Source organism: Neltuma alba, unplaced genomic scaffold (assembly GCF_004799145.2).
Source record: "Neltuma alba isolate B1F8T4 unplaced genomic scaffold, ASM479914v2 tig00010189_pilon, whole genome shotgun sequence".
Taxonomy (NCBI): Eukaryota; Viridiplantae; Streptophyta; class Magnoliopsida; order Fabales; family Fabaceae; genus Neltuma; species Neltuma alba.
The window spans coordinates 123,032-143,513 of NW_021635128.1; the positions used below are offsets into that span (position 1 = coordinate 123,032).

The window sequence follows — 20,482 nt, forward strand, 5'->3', positions numbered from 1 at the left end:
GGTAAGTTTCTACTTTTCTGTGAAAGCCCTCCTAAATTTCTCCCCGCGATACACGCGTTTGCCGATCTCTCTCCCCTTGCCGTTGCGTCTACTTATAATCTTTCTTGCGGATACACTCTGCTATCTAACTCTGATTGCGTCACCGTGAATGTCTCTCCCCATAATCCAACTCTGAACTCCCCATGAGCCCATCGCCGTGCCCGTGAACTTCTTGCCTCCTCTCTGAACTATCCCCATTTGGGTTAGACCTGGTAGCTTCCTTTCGTCTTTGATTTGATTTAATTTTAAATGAAGAATTATTAATGTGTAGGGAATTCTTCAGGAAGAACAGATGCTTACACTTTTTGTTTTTATTTTCAAAGCTGATAGTTGATAGTTCTGGGAACCAGGGGCGCATTTTATTCTGCAGAATTAGAATTGATGATCTGAAAGTGACTATTTGTAAAATTGTTGTCTATTTTTTTTGGTTAAATTGGAGCTGAAAAAGTGTTGTTTATTTTCAAAGGTCGAAATTCTAAAATAATCATAGTTTTGGAGTCCAAATAATCTGTCTAGGCCCAAAAAAAAACAAGAAGAAATTTAGAAAGCCCAAAATTTCGAAAGGCAAAAAAAAAAAAAAAGAGGGACGGGACGTCCTGGTCACGTCCCGGTTTCGTCCCGGTCCCATTGGGACCGGGACAGAATCGGGACGGGACGGGACACGGGACAAAAGTCCTGTCCCGTCCCTATTCATCGGGACGGGACCGGGACGGGCCTGTCCCGGTCCCGTCCCGTCTCGTGAACACCCCTAGCTGCGACACATGCTGCTTTTTTCTCAGTGTGGGTTCTGTGGATGACAGCAATTTCAATGCTTCTTCACGCCTTGAATTGAGCTCATTATTAACAAGCCATCACATTAGGTTTCATCGGAAATTAGCAACATATTCTTTATTGTAGTCAAGCATCACACCGGGCTCCCATTTGCTCAACCATATTAAAACATGAATGCCACAGTCTCGCCTGCACATGGCAACAATGTCCATGAGTGAAACACAAAGTAGCATTCATACATTATTATATCAATAAGTAATACCACTCACAGATTGTTTTGTTGAGGAACAGGGGCCCAAATAATGTCACTCATCTGCTTCTTTCCAATGGTATTGAGCTTTACTATCTTAATCATGTCATAAAATCGATCCCTCTACACAACAAATACTTGCATTTGTAAATAAATTGGTAAACAAACAGCATCTTACACAAGAACAGTAACAATATTCTTACATATCCGGTGACCACAGTCATGATATCATCATCAGCTGTACCTTTCTTCTTACTCTTCTTAGTAGCAAAACTTGGCTTCATTGAGCCCAGCACATAGAAATTCATTGTCTTAGGCTCAAGCACAAGACAAAACCAGTCAACACCAACAAGTATAGGTCCAAATATCAAGTCACAGTCTCCCATATTGTAACCGACATATTCAGGCAAAAACTGCTTTTCTCATTTTCTAGCATCCCACCAAGATGGGTTTGCAGCTAGTATTGCCTGCAATATTGAATGATTAGTCATGTAGTAGTAATTGTTTTGTAAACATTTTAGCAACCTTACCATAAAGTCAGCATCAAATATGTGTCACTTCACTTCTCCTTCGCTCTTCATATCAGCCAGTAAAGTCTTGCACACAACTGACATGAGCTGTTTGTAAGTAAATTTTAGTTTTTTCTATAGGTATACATGAGCATCAAATATAAAAGTTATAGCACTCAGCCCAAGATCATAATACTAACTTACCCGGTTACCTATTCTCTCAATTCCTCCAAGTGTCCTTAGCTGATCTCAAGTGATATCCTCATCAAATATTTTAACTAAAGGCCTAAAAATGTGTTCCCAGTATCATTATGTGTGTAGTTAATCAGTAAACAACCTATAAGTAATATTATTCACAGTCATGCGAATAGTAACTTACCTGTCACCCTCCTGACTTGAACACATGCAGGATATCATGTTAAAAAACTTGTCCTTTTCCTCCATATTCCTCTTTTTCCTCTTAACAGGCCTTGTCAAAATCCATGGAGAACTTATGGCTGACTTCACCTCCCTCTGTGATCTCCCGGGCTGTGCATTCTTGTCCATGGGGAAAACATCAGGGGAATCCATATTTCCTACTTATAATCCTTCTTCCTCAACATCAATCATGTCGGCCTCGGCTGAGTCCTGTCCATCATCATCACCTCCCTCATTTTCATCACCACCTCCCTCGTTATCATCATCATCACCATTAGCTTCATCTTCTCCCTTATATTTATCTCCAACTTCACTAGGGCCCTCATCTCTCACAGTATGATTTTCCTCCATCATTATGTGCACCTTATGTAGCTCATCCTCTACTGCACTAACAAGTCTCTTGTAGCTTAAATCAATTACAGCCATCAACTTTTGATGTAAGCTCTGCAACTCTTGCATCACATTATTAAAAAAGGTCAAACATTTCATCTTGTTAATGAACATTGAAATTACCAAGCAAAGCACAAACCGGGTGTAAGTCAGCGACACTTCTCCTTGTTCTCTCCTCATTCTCAACCCTAACTTTAGAGCCATTCTCCTTATACAATAAGCCTCTGTTGCTCCGCCTTTCTTTCTTTGTCATCTCCTTTATCCTCTCATTAGTCTAGAATTGAATAGCATTTATTGACCCATCTCTAACAGATTTAGATAATGGGAAGCGCTCAGCAAGATATAACTGCAACATCAAATTATTAACTTTATCATCACTCGATTCAAACATACAACAAAAAAACAATGTTAATAAATACATACCAATAAGAGGTAGATGCATCATCTGACATTGCAACTCCCTTCATCATTGTCTTCCCCTACATTTCTATACACTTCAACATAATCTTCCATTTCTTTCCACAAGTTGTTCACAATGTATGTGGCTCAATCAAATCGGTGAAATCCATTCATAGTACAACACATCACTCTTACTAGCTTGTCACTCACTGTTGTTTGTGAGGTAGGAGCTAGAAAACTCCCAAGTGTGTACAACATGAACAAGAACTCAAAGTTCTCTTCATTCTCCCCAAATTTAATGTCTTTGAGTATCTTGGTAAAAGAGACTTTACCATATTCATTCTTCAACCTCCTATATGTTTCATCATCATCATCCACATCCGTTCTTACCTTTTCCCCTGTGTGGGGTACATCCAACAACTCTGCAACATCTTCTGCATCAATTTCCTTGATCTTCCCCCTTATTGTAAATTGATGGGTAGGCAGATCATATGCTCAAAGCATGCGTATGAGGTCATGAGGGAGTCTCTCACATCCCATGTCAAGCAAACTTGCGAATCCCAAACTTTATACCTTGGCTTTCAATCTGTCATTGCTATTTATAAATTTCACCAATGACTTGTATTGCCAAACTGAGCAACGGGTGCTAAAAGCAACTTTTTTCATCCGCTTCTTCTTCGTCCCTTGCTTCTTTGGTTTGTTCACTTTATCATTATACTTCTTCCTCTCCTCCGGTGGCAGCTCCCTCCACGCCTTTGCTGCCTCCCTAACTTCTTCTCTCATGTTCCTAAACTCTTTGCCTGCCTTAAACACTTATCCACTTGCCTCTCCTTCTGCAATGACACCACTTGTTAGTTATTCATAATAATATATTTCTTTCACAACAATGTCGTCAATTCCATTAACAAATATAGTCAATTACACTAACAAATATAGTGAATTTTATTAACATATCACCAAAATACCATTGTCCAATCAATTAACAAATATAGTCAAGTCTACTAACAAATGTAGTAAATTTCATTAACATATCACCTACAAAATCATTGTCCAGTCAAATGAATTTGCATCACGACAATGTTGTTATTCCCATAACAAATCTAGTCACTTTCATTGACTAATGTAGTAAACTCCACTAATAAATGTAGTAAATTTCATTAACATATCACCTCATAACTATTGTCCAATCAATTACCAAATGTAGTAAATTCTACTAACAAATGTAGTAAATTTTATTAATATATCACCTCAATATCATTGTCCACTCAATTAAATTTGCATCACAACATGTTGTCATTCCCATACCAAATCTATTCTTTTGCATTAGCGAATGTAGTCAATTACTCTAATTAATTTTGTAAATTTCATTAACATATCAGTTAGCAAATGCAGTCATTGCCAACACAAATTTAGTCGTTCTCAGACCAATAGTTGTTATTTCAATACAAAACCAATTAGTACTATTTACTACTTACCTCATCAAATTTACTACTCAGCTAATAGAATTACTGCTTTCTAAATTACTACAACAGGATAACCGTTGCAAATTTTACCCATGCAAGGACAAACTTTTCAACCTAAACCATTCAATGATAATGAAAGTAACTTTATCATTGCCGCGCATGCAGACAAAATTTTACTAAATTCAACTTCCTTAAAATCTCACCTTCTCCACGTAGAAAGCTATACTCTTTTTAACAAAGTCAAATAACACTGACAAAACTATCCTTTCCATTTTGTTGTTTTCCTTCAAATCAAAATAAAACAATCACCACAACAAAAGCAATCCTTTGTTCCAATTAAAGGCCACCCAAAATAGATTAAACACTATCAATCACAATCATTTCCAAATGTGTACACAACCAAACACATGAGCAATAAGATGGAAACAACTTTTTTCGTCCTACAGCAACTTCTATGGGAACAACAAAGATGGAACCACAAAGAGCATCACTGCATAATTACATTTTAAGCTTCGGGGACCCATCAAAAATGCTCTATGAACAACAATATTCAAGTTCCCTACCTGTTTAGTTTCGAAAGCGACGGCGGCAATGTGATTTCAGAGAACCCTTTTTGGTTAATAGAGGAGCTTGGATTTGGTTTCGCCAAGTGGGGGCACTTTCTATTTCGCCGGGTTGCTTTCGTCGGGTCGGCGGGTTGCTTTCACCGACTGGAGGTAGTTCCAGTTCCTGTTTCACTGAGTAGGGGGTTGCTTTCACTGAGTGGGGGGTTGCTTTCGCCGAGTGGAAGTAGTTCCTGTTTCATTGACTGGGGGTCTTGTTTTCGCCAAGTGGAGCCAGTTTCTGCCTTTCTCCATCTCCTCAGTTTTCAAACATAATAAGCGCATTGCGGTCTTTTGGCCAAAAATCTAAATTCCAAATTAGTACCCAGTGCCCTATTTGTCATTTTGCTTATTCAGGTGCCTTAATTGTCTTTTTGAAATTCACATAGTATTTTGCTGTCATTTTCCCCAAAAAAAAATACTCCTCCAATCCTTAATATAGGACTAATTCTTGAGTTGGTTTTGGTCCTGAATATATGACTCATTTTTCATATTTATCAATTTTCTTTAAATTATCCCTATGAATACTCTCTCAACCATAATCAAGTAGAAGAGGGAGAGGGATATTAAGAAAGATGATTATGGTATTTTAGGAAAAATGTGTCACTTTTCTTATAATTAACTAACTTACCTAACTTTCTTAATCTAATCAAATTAGTTAAATAGGTTTTATATTAAGGACCGGAAGAGTATAAGGATAAAATTATCCCAAAGTTTAGCTCCCCTAAGAAAAAAAACCCCAATTTAGAGGAAACGAGAGAGGGAGGAAGATTTTGGCTCTCCTTTCCTCTAAAATTTTTAACTAAATGGAAGGAGAGGTTTATTTTCCTTTTCGTCCCCCACTCTCCCTTCCAACCTAATAGGCTCTTATGGTGATTATGTATATTGATATTAAAAGTTTTTTATTTTAATACACGTAATTAATAAAAATATTTTTAAAAATTAAATATTATAAATAATACTCTAACTAAGTTTTTTAATATTTATAAGTTAACTATTTAACATTGTATTAAAACTCGAACCAAACCGACCAAGTCAGTTCGAAACTCAGGGACCTAATCATATGGCCAGTCCGATCAAGTTTCTAACTTGGAATTTTTGTGACCTGGTGTAAGCTGCCCTAACTTGGGATAACTCGGGATTAACCCATGTAACCTTGTGGGTTGGGCGGGTTACTGGTTTACCTCCTTGCTGAAAAAAAAAAATTGCCAGTCATTATGGCCAAAGCTTGAAGTTAGATACTTTCTTAGTGACAAGTGTAGTAAAGAAGAGGAGTTGTTTCGCTAATAGAGGACGAGAGGGGTGAGAGTGGTTATGTTAGCCTACCCTTGACAGTTCCGACGGCGATTGGAGTGAGATCTTTAGAGATGGTGAGACACTGGTGCATTTGGTGTCATTTTCTCGGAAGACGCAATCGGCACTATTTTGTCTATGGACAAGTTGGTGCTTAGCACGATGGCAGTTAGAGTAGTGATTGCAGAATGGCAATGCGCATACAAACTACAGAGCAAAATGGTCGCCATTGAAAATCCAGATTTGAACGCATATAATGCTACTCATAGAGTAAGGAGGAGTAGAAGCTATCAACCAGTTTTATCATCTGATCACTTATACATGTTGAAATGGGGAAAAGAAAAAAGAGCATTGGGAGAGATGAAAAAGGAAGAGAGTAGGGATGGAAAAAAGTCAAAAATGGAAAGAGAGAAGTCAATGAGTGACATGAGGGGAGACCATGAAAAAGACAAAAAATAAAAGGAAGAAACATGGTATTTAAATAAAAAATTAAATATTATTTTTTATTATTAAATTAAATTTATTTTTATTACTACCCATCTGATTCTAAATTGACTCTGATCTAACTCACTATCTCGGCCAATTTACTAATCAGTTCGGTTCTAAGTACCTTATTTTTTAACCATCTTTTTAGTTAAGATGAACAAAGAGACTGCAAAGTTGCTGCAGCCTTCATTCTACTACTTTTGTTTCTTTTTTCAGGATGTTTAGATATTTCTAAAGAATATTTTTTAAAAGTATTTTTTATAAATTAAGATAAATTTTTTTACTTATTAGAAAATTATTTTTAAAATTATAATTTGATTTCTATTTAAATAGTTTTTTTATCAGTCGCTGTGCACTTCGTTACAAAAATAAATGAGAACAAGCTGCCTCAAGAATTAGGTTGGGCCTGCGCCAGGAAATCAGCATCTCTAGTTTGTCATTAATTAGCGAAAAGTCACCGTAATCCAGATCATTCATGCGTGTTGAAGCAGGGAAAAGAAACGAGAGCATTCACGTGTTGGAGAGAGATGAAAAAGCAAGAGAGTAGGGATGGGAAAAAAGTAAAAAATAAAAAGAGAGAATTCAGCAAGTGAGTGACGTGAGGAGAAACCCAAAAAAAGAACAAAAGTAAAAGGAAGAAAAATTTCACATGGTATTTAAATAAAAAATTAAATATTATTTTTTATTATTAAAATATAAATACTTTTTGCGTTTTCATTAAATTAAATTTATTTTAATTATTACCTGTTTGACTCCAGTCTAATCCACTGACTCTTGATCCACTATCTCGAACAGTTCACTAACCGGTCCGATTTTAGTTAAGATGGACATAGAGACTGCAAGTTGTTGCAATCTTTGTTCCACTACTTTTGTTTCTCCTCAGGGTGTTTGGATATCTCTAAAAATATTTTTTAAAAGTATTTTTTAAAATTAAGATAAATCTCTTCATATATTTATATTTCACTATATTATTTCTATTAATCACTTCTAAAAAAGCCCGCGCCAGGACATTAATATCTCTAGTTTGTCATTAATTATTGTTCTTATATACTCCTATATTATATTTAACATATTTCATAATATAACATGTTTTTCATTTAAAATATTAATTTTCCTACCTAATATTCTTAACCAAATATAAATTAATCAAACACATAATCCTTTTTTTGCCGGAATCAACCAAATAATCTTATTGATAGTAATTTTGATACGTCTTTCAATTCTCTGTATGAGTTATAATTTTTCAGATATGACTGATTTTTTTAATACTTGTATATCTATGAAATTCTAATTCACCTTTTTTGTATTTTTACCCATATTCGTCAGTTGTCTTTGCATTTATTCTCTCCCTTTAGGTAGACTCTCTTTCACCTTCTTTTTCTTACACATTTTTCCTCATTTTTCACTCATTCCATCTTTCAATCATCCTTTCTATAAATAAGGTATATTTGGAAAGAGAAAAACGTTTCTTACAAATTTGTTACATTTAATTAATTTTAATTAAAATTTTAATTTACGTAATTTAATTACTTATATCTTACATATAAGATTGGAGGGAGTGTTTGATAAAAAATGACTAATTTTAACTAACTTCATTAATTTATATGTAAATTCTTTTATTGTGTGTTTATTGTAAGAACCAGATAGAGTAATATTTTTAGCTGCAGGCTTGCCATTTTTCAGGATATTCTATGGCCAAGTTCTCAACATTTCTTTCCATGTTTTTTTTCAATTCACGTTGTTGTTCGGTATTTCCGTTTTTATCTTTTTATTAGGCCTCTTGGTCTTTATTGGTTTCGTAATTTCTCATCTAAAGGAGTATATTTGGTTGAGGATCATTTTATTTTTTAATAAAATTGGTTTTTTTTTCAAAATTTTTTTGGCAGATATAGATATATTTCTATTGGAGATAATTCTGTTTAAGATAGGTACTAAATGTGATTACTTTTTTAATGGAAATTTGATCCCTCATTGGTTTTATTTTAATCAAGTCTTTTGAAGAAAACTGTAGTAACAATCGCACGTAGTTTTGCTTTTGCCTCTATTCCAGTGGACCCATGCTGCTCAGTCCAAATTGATTAATAATTTACCGGCCTCTGTTGTGCAGACGTAGATGATGATGAATTTAAACGTGGACAAAAGATATAAATTTAAATAAAAATATATTAAAAATATGAAATAAAAATCAAAATAAAAATCCATTCTTTTACTCTTTTTCCTTAGGTCCTCCTTGGTTTGCCGGTGGTGGCGTGGGGGGGGGGAGGATAAGGAAAGTTTTACTCTCACTTTATTTGATTTGATTAAAAAAAAAGGAGACAAAGATATTTAATAATCTCTTATTTGATTTAAGAGAGTGGAGGGAAGGATAGTAATAATGAATTTATCATTTTATCTTTATATATTAATTTATATTTTTTATTAATATATTATATAAACTAATTACATCTTAATTTAAATTATATAATTTAATAAAAATTCTGTCTTATCATGTTAACATATGCATTAAAAAATTGGTACAGTATTTTTTATTCTAATTAATACAATAAAATATTTGAAATAATCAAATTAACAAATTTGATATGCTTTGAAAAAATGAAATTTTATTCTCGCTATGCTTTTTTTAGCTTTAAAATATATTCAATAAAAATAATATATTTATAAAAAATATTAAATTTATAATATTATAATTTTTATTGAAATAATATTTTTTATTTTTTATTTAATTTTATTATAATATATTTTTAATGAAATACATATTATTATAATATATTTTATGGGTAATAGTAAAATATCAAATAAAAAATATAATGGTATAGTGATCCAAAATTTTAGTTACCCTCCAAAAAAACCTTAATTTTTGGAAGGGAGCTAAAATGAGGATAGGAGGATAGAGGGGAGATAACATTTTGGCTTCTCTTCTCTTCAAAATTTGTAACTAAATGAGGGGAAGAGTTCATTTTCCCTCTCCACCACTTACATCTTACTTATCCATAGGATACGATTTATGTTGAGATTTTAATATCAACTAGTCATTTTTTTTTTCACCCGAGTTCATTTTGCTTGAACCAAGTTTAAATAAAAAAATTAATAATTTTACTAATGCTATCCAAAAGGTATTAGATCGGATCAAATTTGTTAATTTTGATCTTCTAAATAATTATTATGTCAATTAGAGATATAAAAATGGGGAAATTGAAAAAAAAAGACCTCGGAATTGCAAAAACGCAGATAGAGACCCTTGACAACTTCACTTTGGGTTTTGACAACTTCATGATATATTATTATTGTTAAAACCCAAAGTGAAGTTGTCAAGAATCCTTATCTGCGTTTTTGCAATTCCAAGGTCTTTTTTTACAATTTTCTCTATAAAAATATCATCATATTAATTGCTTTATACACAAAGTGACACGTCGACATGAGAGTGAATTTTTATAAATTATAAAATTTGAAATAAGGTTTGAATTAATTTATATAATATAGAAGTTAAAAAAAATCTAAAATAGCATGTAAGAATATAATGATAAATTAGTTATTACCTCCCCTTTGCTTTTCTCTTAAACCAAAGAAGAGATCATTAAAAATTTCTTACTTCCCTTTTCTTCCAACTAAATCAAACAAGATAAGATTAAAAACTTTCCTTCCTTACCCTACCCTTCCTTTCTCTACCACTCCTTCAAACCAAATAGGCCCTTACTGATACAAGCAAAATACCCATGTTTCAACTTTCCAACCCACAGGAATACAATGACAAAAATAAAGTAAAAAAGTTAATTATTAGATTTATTTTTAATTTTAAATTAAAATGTCTATTCTATTTATCTTTAGAATTTTTTTTTTTGAGACTTTTCATACTAACTCTATCCGTAATATAAAAACTAATTAACTAATTTAAGTATATTAAAATTTTTTTAAATTATTGTAATAAATATGTGTTATTTTTCTTAAAATACCCTTACTAATCATGTGTATTGTTAGAAGTACCATTTGATATAATATTTAACATGTATAACTATTATAATGATTACTTTGGAGAAAATGAATAAATATAAAAAACCAAAGAGGTGTTTGGGTAACCCCAAAAGTATTTTTTGGCAAATCGAGTCAAACTCCTCTACACATTTAGAGCTTGCTTGGCTAAGTCGTATGATCTCAAATAAATCCGTTTAAATCTGAATAAGTGATTATGAAGCATGTTTGTCTCATTTAAGTAATTTTTATAAAATCCCGATAAATCATGATTTTACCCGTCTACCGCACTTTTAAGATAAACAACAAGGAGTAGCTTATGCGTTTAAAAAAATCCCTATCAATCTTCAGCACCTAAATTTTCTCTAATTTATCTTCTCACGCTCTTTCAAAAATCTCTCCTCAAATATTATCTCCTACATTCTTCCACAATTTTTAAAATCACCTATATAAAAAAATAAACAGAAATTATGATTAATCAATATCACTTATGGCCCGTGTCACTTATAAAATTCACGATTATATGAAATTACAGTTATTCACGGCTAATCCAAACAGATACTTATCTCGTATGTATTTTTAAAATCATAATTTTATTTCTATCCAAACAATCTAAGTGAATTGAAATTTTATATTTATAACTAAATTAAGTATTAAACTAATTCCTATATTAATGACTCACCGTAACATTAAATATAGTCTGCGTCTTCAAATTTTACAACACAAACAATTAGAGACTAACCCACTCTTGTATAAATAATTTTAATTTTAATCTTCCCCGGCAGAGAACAATTGTTGTTTCGGGGAATGAAACGCGCACACAGGATTGCAGAAAGATGACGCATAGCGACCAATTTTCTATTGCGGAATCTTCGCTATATAAACAGAACCGAAACCGCGGTGATTGGAATCGGAGTCGTCGGTCTCAATCGCGACGATGGCAAAAGAAGTGAACGGATTCAACTTCGAGCAGAGGCACGGAAAGGAGAGGGTGAGGGTAGCTCGCGTGTGGAAGGATAAGGATGGACGCCATTTCATGGTGGAGTGGAGTGTCAGTATCAGCCTCCTCTCCGATTGCGTCTCCTCCTATACCCGAGACGACAATTCGGACATTGTTGCCACAGACACCATGAAGAACACCGTATGTTCTTTTCTATCTCGTTCTACTTTTCTCGAGAAAATTCTGTGTGCTCTGGATTTGAAAGTGGCTCATGCATGCATGTATTTGCGGTTTTTTTCCAAGGTTGTTTTACTGTTTTTTTTTTTAATAGACTGTTCTACTATTGATTTCTTAAATACAGTTAATTTGGCTGATAGTTTCATTACTTGTGTTGTAATCTGGTTATAATTTTATTTGGTAATAATACAGGAAACGCTTTGGATCTAATATTCCTAACATTTTGGATCTTAAATGCTTTTACGTTTGGCTTTTAAGTAGCTGATTAACTATGTCACTGGAATCAGAGTCTATTCTTATGCTACCTGGAATTAGCTGGCTTCTTTGATTATTTGATTACCTTGATTCCCGTTGGTTTCCACCCTGCAATAAGATTCAGCTTTACCAAAGAGATGGAAGATCTATAATTTGATGGTTCTGATTGGATTTGTTTAGGTTCGTGTCAAATATGTCCTGTTTAAAAGTGATTTTCGTCTCCCGAGGAAAATTCAATCAACTTAATCAATTTAAGACGCTTGCCTCTACCATGCAGATGATGATTTTTTCTATCTCTCTGTTATTTTCACCCAGTGGCTGATGTTTGCGTGCATAGTCAAAGAGCAGTTTTGCTTATTTATTCATCAGCACACTACAATAGGTTAAATAAAACCAGAGTTAACCTAACGCCTCTTATCCCGAGGGCAGTAAGACCTATTCTAGGGTCAATGATTCTACCAAACATAATATTTTATAGTCAAATTAATAAAAAACTAATCAGATACTAACAGAAAAAGGTTTATAATAACAACAGAAAAATATTGTAATCGTATCCAACAGCTTGGGATGTCAAAGACATGGCCATAGTGAGAGCAGAGTATTCTGGATTGAACATAGATATGATACTACCACTGGTCCTTAATATAAGATTTTGTTTCACTTTTATTTTGGTCTTAAATATAAGATCCAATCCATTTTGTCTCTTATATTTATCTTTTTTTTTTTCCAAAATAGTCCTTGAAATAATGATAGTTCTAGCTAATAAACTTGATCAGCAAGGATATTTTAGAAAAGACGATACATATTTATTCCAAATAACTAACTTAACTTATTTCCTTAATCTATTTAAATTAGTTAACTAGCTCTTATATTTAGGACCAGAGGTAGTATGTTGTGGAAATTGTAGTTTTAAGTTGGGCCTTTTGGAGAGCTGGGTTATGTACCCACGTTTGCATCCTACTTTCTTATTAAGGGTATCTCATGTGAAAATGAAATCATGAAGCTATAATCAATTAGCAGTTGGTGGGAAATTTCGTCTGTTATATTTATCTGGATATGTTTGTAGTTATATTCCCTAATTTTCAGGTGTAATTGGGTTCACTTTTGAGACTGAAAGACAGTTGTTATCACTAATCAGGTATATGCAAAGGCAAAGGAATGCTCTGAACTACTATCTGTGGAGGACTTTGCTATTGTCCTTGCCAAGCACTTCACATCATTTTACAGTCAGGTTTTTGATAGACAATTTAATATCAATCTTTAAACCATCTTTTTTGTATTTTGCCACTGAATGCCTATTTTTGAATGAAAATCATAGATTGCTAAATTTTGACAAATTATACGATTGTATTATGCCTTTTTCTTTTTTCCTATCACTTTCCCATTATAAACTATCCCCCAGTCTCTTCTAAAATCTGTGCTTGCAATTTTCCTTTTCATAATTTACATATAGCTTGTCATCACTTAGGTGAGAGAACAGCAATCTTGGCTTTTTGTAGGTTACTACTGCTATTGTGAAGATTGTGGAAAAACCATGGGAGCGTGTTTATGTGGATGGTCAACCTCATAGACATGGTCAGTCTTTCTGCGATGTTGTTTCTGTTAGAAGTTTCTCCTAGATTTTGCTTCATTGTAGGGATTCGGGAACAATTCTTTCCTTGTTTGTTTTTTATTTCTTTATTGCTAGTGATGCAAATTTGTATTTGTTGGTGAAAAAATCTGGTATGAAAGTTTCTTATTAAAACTGTTTCTGGTTAAGGAGCTATCAATACATGTTAAATGGCTTCTACTGCAAAAGATGGAAGGCTTTATGATTGCCTGCTTAATAATTCTTCAAAAGACTTAAAATGTGTTTTTGTAACGCACAAGCACTCAAACACACTTCATATTCTCCACCAGAATCCTATAAGAGCTGTCGACAATGTTTGAGGTTTGGTATCCACTTGCATAGTAGGTGCTGTGCTTCTCAATTGAAATGTCAAAAGAGTTGTAGCCATTGAATCAGACCATTTAAAAGACAATCTTAGGATTACTTTTTTGAAAGTCAATTTCTGGATATTGCATTATTTATTTCAAGGAAAAGAGAAAATATCAATCAAGAAAAAGTATTTTGGATATTGAAGATGCTACTGTACGCAAACTACGTAGTGTGGAATTCCTGAGCTTTTGCTTTCATTTTCTATTTTTGGTTCATTGGAAATAAGCTGGCTCCTAGGGATACTACTGTATAAAGCTCCTTAGCTCTAGGCTTATGAATAGTATTGCCCATAGTTAAAGCACAAAAGTATCGTTCACTGATTGAATATATTTCTCTGCTATTTCTCTACCCTTCCTCACATAGTTGTTGATGGCATGTATGATGGGCACTACTTAATTGGTAGCTTTCATAAAGCGACCCTTGTAATTGGTTCCAGAACTGTATATTGATATAAATATGTAGATTTATTCCTTTGTTTTATTTTTGTAAGGTTTTAAACTTGGATCTGAAAAGCATACAACTGAGGTGATAGTAAAGAAGTCTGGTGCTCTACAATTGACTTCTGGTATCGCTGGATTGTCTGTGCTGAAAACAACCAAGGTAAGCTTATTATACTGCTTAAATATGATTTAGATACCTCGTACTATTGTATTAGTCTCCATTAGCCTCTTGCAGTTTCCCTCCTAGTCATCTTAGCAACATCATGTATGACAATGACGGAGCTCTACAATTCTCTGACTACTTCCCATGGCTATGATTCTCAGCCATTCCTTAATGGTTTCCACTGAACTCACTTTTAGTGGCTGGAATCTTTAATACGAAAATCTCATGGTCTCCACTCCTCACAACTTCCTATGTTGCACCAATAATTCATATGGCAACTTTCTTAACAGCAATACCAACAAAACAATGGTTCACAGAAAAGAGAAAAGATTACTAGAGTGCGACAGTCTTAACATCCATTACCCTTCTCCTCTGCTTTGAAATATCTAAAGAACTGATTGTTGATGGGGGTCCATGTAATTGAGTTCACTTAGTGGGATAAGTCTTTATTATTACTACTACTACTACTACATGACAACAACATTCTATAACCTTAAATAGATTATAGAAGGTGCTCTAACTATTAGACATAAGCTTGGCAAAACCATCTAACAGTTCCCTTATTAAATGCCATTAGTATTAGGCTAGAATTTTTGAAAATTTGCTTCATATTGTGAAAATCCTAAAGAGGAGATAGAGACACGTTTGTGGTTTCAATATTGTGTGAATGCAAAAATTACATTTTAATACTTTTTTTAGGTAGTTTTTCCCCTTAAAAAAGGACTTATCCTATCCTATCCACAAAATGTATAGAAATTTATAGAGGATGATGAAAGTCACTAATCCACTAACTGTTTTGCCATGTTTCGGATTATGGATGATATTGTTTAACATGAAGTGAAAATTTGCTGGATTATAATTCATCATTAAAGTTAAATGATGACTTGGGAATTTATCGATTTCTACTTGTTTATGATATTTTCCCATACGTGTCTTTAAGTTAATCAAGCACTGCTATTCATAGTTCTTGACTTCTTATATTTATTTGAATTGGGGAGTGTAAGTTTGATCAGTCCCTTGTTAACTAAATAACAATGAAATGAATGGTCATAATCTCAGTCAATATTGCAAATATCAGTGAGAAAAGTAATACTCCTCCGGTCCTAATTATAAGACCCAATTGACTTATTTGAGGAGATTAAGGAAGTAAGTTAAGTTGGTTATTTATAATAAATAAGTGTTGTTATTCCTAAAATATCCTTGCTAATTAAGTATATTGGCTAAAACTATCATTATTAGAAGGATTATCTTGGAAAAAAATGCATAAATATGAAAAATGGATTGGGTCTTATAATTAGGACCAAATAAAAGTCAAATTGGATAATAAAGACGGAGGAGTATTATAATGCTGAAAGAATCGCAATGGTTTTAACTAAGTCAACGGAACCAGAGATAATAAAAAATAAATAAATAAAAAGCCTAATGAAAGGGCTCTCTATTTCACTAAATTATGGTCTAAGACACAGAGAAGCCATTTGGCCAAAAATATTTGGTTATATGCCCAATGCATAATGAGATCATTTTGGTTCGGCAAAATTACAAATTCTGTCCAATGTTTTCGTGTTAGGGGAAGATTTTTAGTGTCCTAAATAGTCCTGGCTGTTAAAAAAAAAAAAAAGTGGATTGGTACTCTCTTTGTAACTGATTATTAATTCCTTGTTTGAAGTAAAGACTAAATTAGTAAGTATACTTGGCATGCATTGCTATACTGGCTTTTGTTGTGTTATAACCTTTTCTTGGTCATATTTACCAGTGCAGATCAAAATGGTTGAGGAGTATCATTGTTATTTTCAGAATTCTATAATATGTAAAAGAATGAATTGAACATAGTTGTACCCGACATAAACTTTTCTGAGTGGTAGACAGTGAAACTCTCAGGCCCTAGAGCTTGTCTAATATTTATGAGCTAAGCATTCATATTAACCATGCATAATAGATCTAAATCTGTCCAATATTGCTGAGTCTGTTTGCATGAGGATGTTAAATAAATGCAAGTACACCTAATTTGTGTTATTCTGATCTTCTAGTTCATCCTACCTCTTCAAGGGACTTTCTTGTTACTAAATGATAAAAAATAATGGTTTTTGCTGTTATAGATAGGGAGAGTTTTCTGATGTGGATTTCCACCTGACTGATGATTTTGAGTTTGCTGTGAGCAGTCTGGTTTTGAGGGGTTTATAAGGGACAAGTACACAGCTCTTCCAGAAACACGGGAAAGGATGCTAGCAACAGAAGTTACGGCACTGTGGAGGTGAAGATTTTCTTTTGTCCAAACATATTGCTACAAGTAATAGTGCTTTGAATGATAAAAGAAACCACAGTCCAAGCACATATGCTTTACACAAATTATTGCCACCCTAACAATGAGAAGCTAGCAACATAAGTAACACAGCATTATTGAGGTATGATTTATTTAGGGATAAGGTGCTTAAATATCCTGAAAGTATCTACGAAAGAGTGCTTTTTTTTTTGGGCTCTTATTTGTCTTAGAAGTTTATTTTCATAGCAAAAGCACCCAGAAATATCTAAGAGAAGCAAAGGACAAAACCTAAGTTAGGATCTTCACCAACAAAAATTGTGGTAAATTATTTCTGTTATAAGTTAAATCACACTGTTATATGATGATTTCTCTTTAACATGGAATATACGAAATCATGCTTTTAAATAGAATAGGTTGCAGGTGAAGAAATACACCAGAACAAGTTTCTATTCAGTGCGATATTTTATTCTCACATACGGAAACATATATAAAGTGAAGGCAACAAACATGCCTCCTCTAGCTAGGTATTCTAGGGTAAATCTTCTTAATTAATTCAGATAAGATAAAAACAGATTCTAACCTAAAATATTGTAAATAACATAGAATAAAAACAGAAATAATATTTTAAGAAATAAAAACATCACAAGCTACAGGAAGTGCCGAGCACATAGAGAGCCCTTATTGGGCTAGGGTTTGTGCCGCACAGCCCATGAGAACTAAGACTTCAAGTGCATCGCTTTTCAACAGCAGGTATTCCGGTAAATATCTACATGATATCCCTCAGAAGCCACGTTTCTTTTACAGTGAAGAAAAAGCAACTAGATCTTCAAGCTCACAAATTCTTAAGATTTCTAAGAGATAAAATTAAAATCTCCTCTAACTAGAACAATTGTAACTAATCATTTCTATCACAAGTTATATCACTATTGTTGGTGTGTTTTCGTTTAACATGGAATATACAAAGTCATGCTTTTCAACTGAATGATTTGCAGGTATTCCTATGATTCTGTACATAGAATCCCTCGAATGCCAATTTACTTTACTGAGAAGTATCTAGGTGTCAAAAAAGTTCTAATGGACACTTTCTTCGGCCCGCCAAAAGAGGGAATCTACAGCCCCTCTGTTCAAAGCACACTGTATCAAATGGGAAAGGCCACGCTGGACAGGTCTCTGCTACTTTTTGTGTGTGTGTGTGTGTGTTCACGTGCGGTGTAGTTGCTTATCTGTCACCCCTTCCTCCTATAAAATCTGTTCTCTTTTGGGTTTCAAATTCAAACACATGCTTCTGGCTGTTAATTAGATGCTTATCATGAGTATGTTGGGATTAACGATCGATTTATTAATGTTTCAGATTTCCTGACATATCTTCAATCCAACTGAACATGCCAAATCTTCATTTCTTACCTGTCAACCTCTCGAGCAAGGATGCTCAAATTGTAAAGGTATGACCAGTTCTTTTTCTTTTAAATGCTTGATGAAGTTGATGAACGTAACAGAATCATGGTGGGAGGTCAAACATGGTACAATGAAGGAGATCTTCAATGTTATAAAAAAAACTAGGATTTTCATTTTTTTTTTCCATCTAGGTATTGATTGCAGCTGCAAATTATGCCCAATCATGAGATTCATTTAAGCTTGACTTTCTTTTGGCTTTTTGTCTATGATTTACTATGTTCGGTTCTTAATATAAGACCTAGATAATTAATTTGCGAATATTAAGAAAATTATTTGTAATAAATAAATATTATCTTTCTTATAATACCCTTGTTAATCATGCATGTATATTAAAATGGAAACCATTTAACATGTGTAATTACTATGGGATTATTTTGGGAAAAAATGAATAAATATGGGAGACAAAGTGGACTGACGTCTTATATTTAGAATCAAATTGAATTTCCAACTAGGTCTCATATTTAGACCGGACGTAGTATTTAGATTAGTATTAGTCTAAACTATATTCACACCCATGCGGTAGATGGCTTGACTTAAGTTACATTCAACCTTTGCTAGAGATGAAATATTGTAGGAGGTAAAGGGTGTATCAATGTTGTGAACCCAATGGGTCAGTGAGTTTCAAAGAAACATGAATAAATCATCGAGAACAACTAAAGAAGCCACTTGTTAAACGCATCATCTAATTGAACAAGTCTGCCTGTTATATTTTCCTTTTCTTTCATAAATATATTAATTACAACTTATCATTATATCAGTTACTATTTTGAATATCCTTACTAGCATGTGGGTTGTCAATATGTACTAGTATCTGTCATTTCATGTGTTTACTTTGAAATTAACATCTCAAATTATTGTTGTTGTTGTTGTTTCCTTCTTTTTTTTCCCCCCAGTTTGATAATGATGTATACTTGCCAACGGACGAGCCCCATGGGTCAATTCAAGCTAGCTTGAGCCGTATCTGGTCAAAGATGTAAGGGGTAATAGAAGTCCATCCCTTCTGGCCCTTGGAAATTGCAGCTTTTCACGCAACTGTGATTATGTTATTTTTATATGTAGATAGTTCTCAAATAAACCTGTTTCATGGAATAACAATATGAGCAAATGTAAGACTTGCATGGTGCATGTCATGTTGTATTTATTGTTGTGTGATAATGCTGTGTTTATGTGATGAGATGCTATGGCTGGACTGGACAAGTTGGTTTCATTGTCATCTCATATTTTAGTACAGTTGAATTGAGACTTGAATTTGTCCGTATCAGAGTTATGAAAACCGGACTGGATACTAGAATGAACCACGAGCCAGTGAATCGGACTGAATAATAAGTGGACTGATTATAATACTATGTTTGATCGATAATATAAGAACTAAATAATTAATTTGAATATATTAAAAAAATTAAAAATTAATTAAATTGGTTATTTATTGTAAATATGCGTTGATCTTTTTAAATTAGAATTTATACAAATTCAATGGAGGCCTATCACTTGATACGGAGAGAAGGTGGAATCAACCGCCCGCATCAGGCTGAAATTTTACGGATCAGGAATCTTATTTATTCTGACTGGAACATTGAGATTAGACTTGTGGCACGGAATGCACCGCGTTGTGCTCATTACTCTGCAAAGGAGACCCACAACATGGAAGAACCACGAAGTGATGAAGGAGACCGACCCTAGCTGTCGAGCTTGACTAGAGCTGGTATGAGTCGGGTTAAAAAATCTTATTTAAAAGTAAGTTGGCTTCCAGCCGATCCTATCTTATTAAGATGGGTTAGCGGGCTAACCCATCAATAATTATTTACTTTTGTTTTTTTGAAATTTTTTTATTTTTTTAATATTTTTTTATACAATATCCAAAAAATATATATAATGATATTTTTGTTTTTTTAAAAAAATAATTTATTGAAAGCACCAAATAAATTATATAGGTATTTTTTTAAATTTTTTTAAATAAGATATAATATATAATAATATAATTATAATAATTAAAAAATAAATATAAGTTAGTCTCCAAGCAGGCGGGCTAACCCACGATGAGTTGCAGGCGTGGCAGCGTGAGTAAAGAAATGCTTGTTTACTGGTGGAAGCCAACCTTTTTTGCTGGTTGAACCTACATATTATCAGTTCTAGCTAGAGTAGGATAGGATAGTTGGGACCTCAATTAGG

At 33.4% G+C, this 20,482-nt stretch overlaps 1 protein-coding gene across 1 annotated transcript; it reads left to right on the forward strand.

Moving 5' to 3' along the window:
- Positions 1-11,446: 11,446 nt before the first annotated feature.
- On the forward strand, positions 11,447-19,571 carry LOC114754790 (uricase-2 isozyme 2). The gene is made up of 8 exons (XM_028943620.1): positions 11,447-11,726; positions 13,156-13,248; positions 13,517-13,592; positions 14,486-14,595; positions 16,758-16,849; positions 17,851-18,024; positions 18,210-18,300; positions 19,207-19,571. The coding sequence occupies exons 1-8, from the start codon at positions 11,523-11,525 to the stop codon at positions 19,288-19,290; spliced, it is 924 nt and encodes a 307-aa protein (XP_028799453.1). The 5' UTR covers positions 11,447-11,522; the 3' UTR covers positions 19,291-19,571.
- The last annotated feature ends 911 nt before the right edge of the window (positions 19,572-20,482 follow it).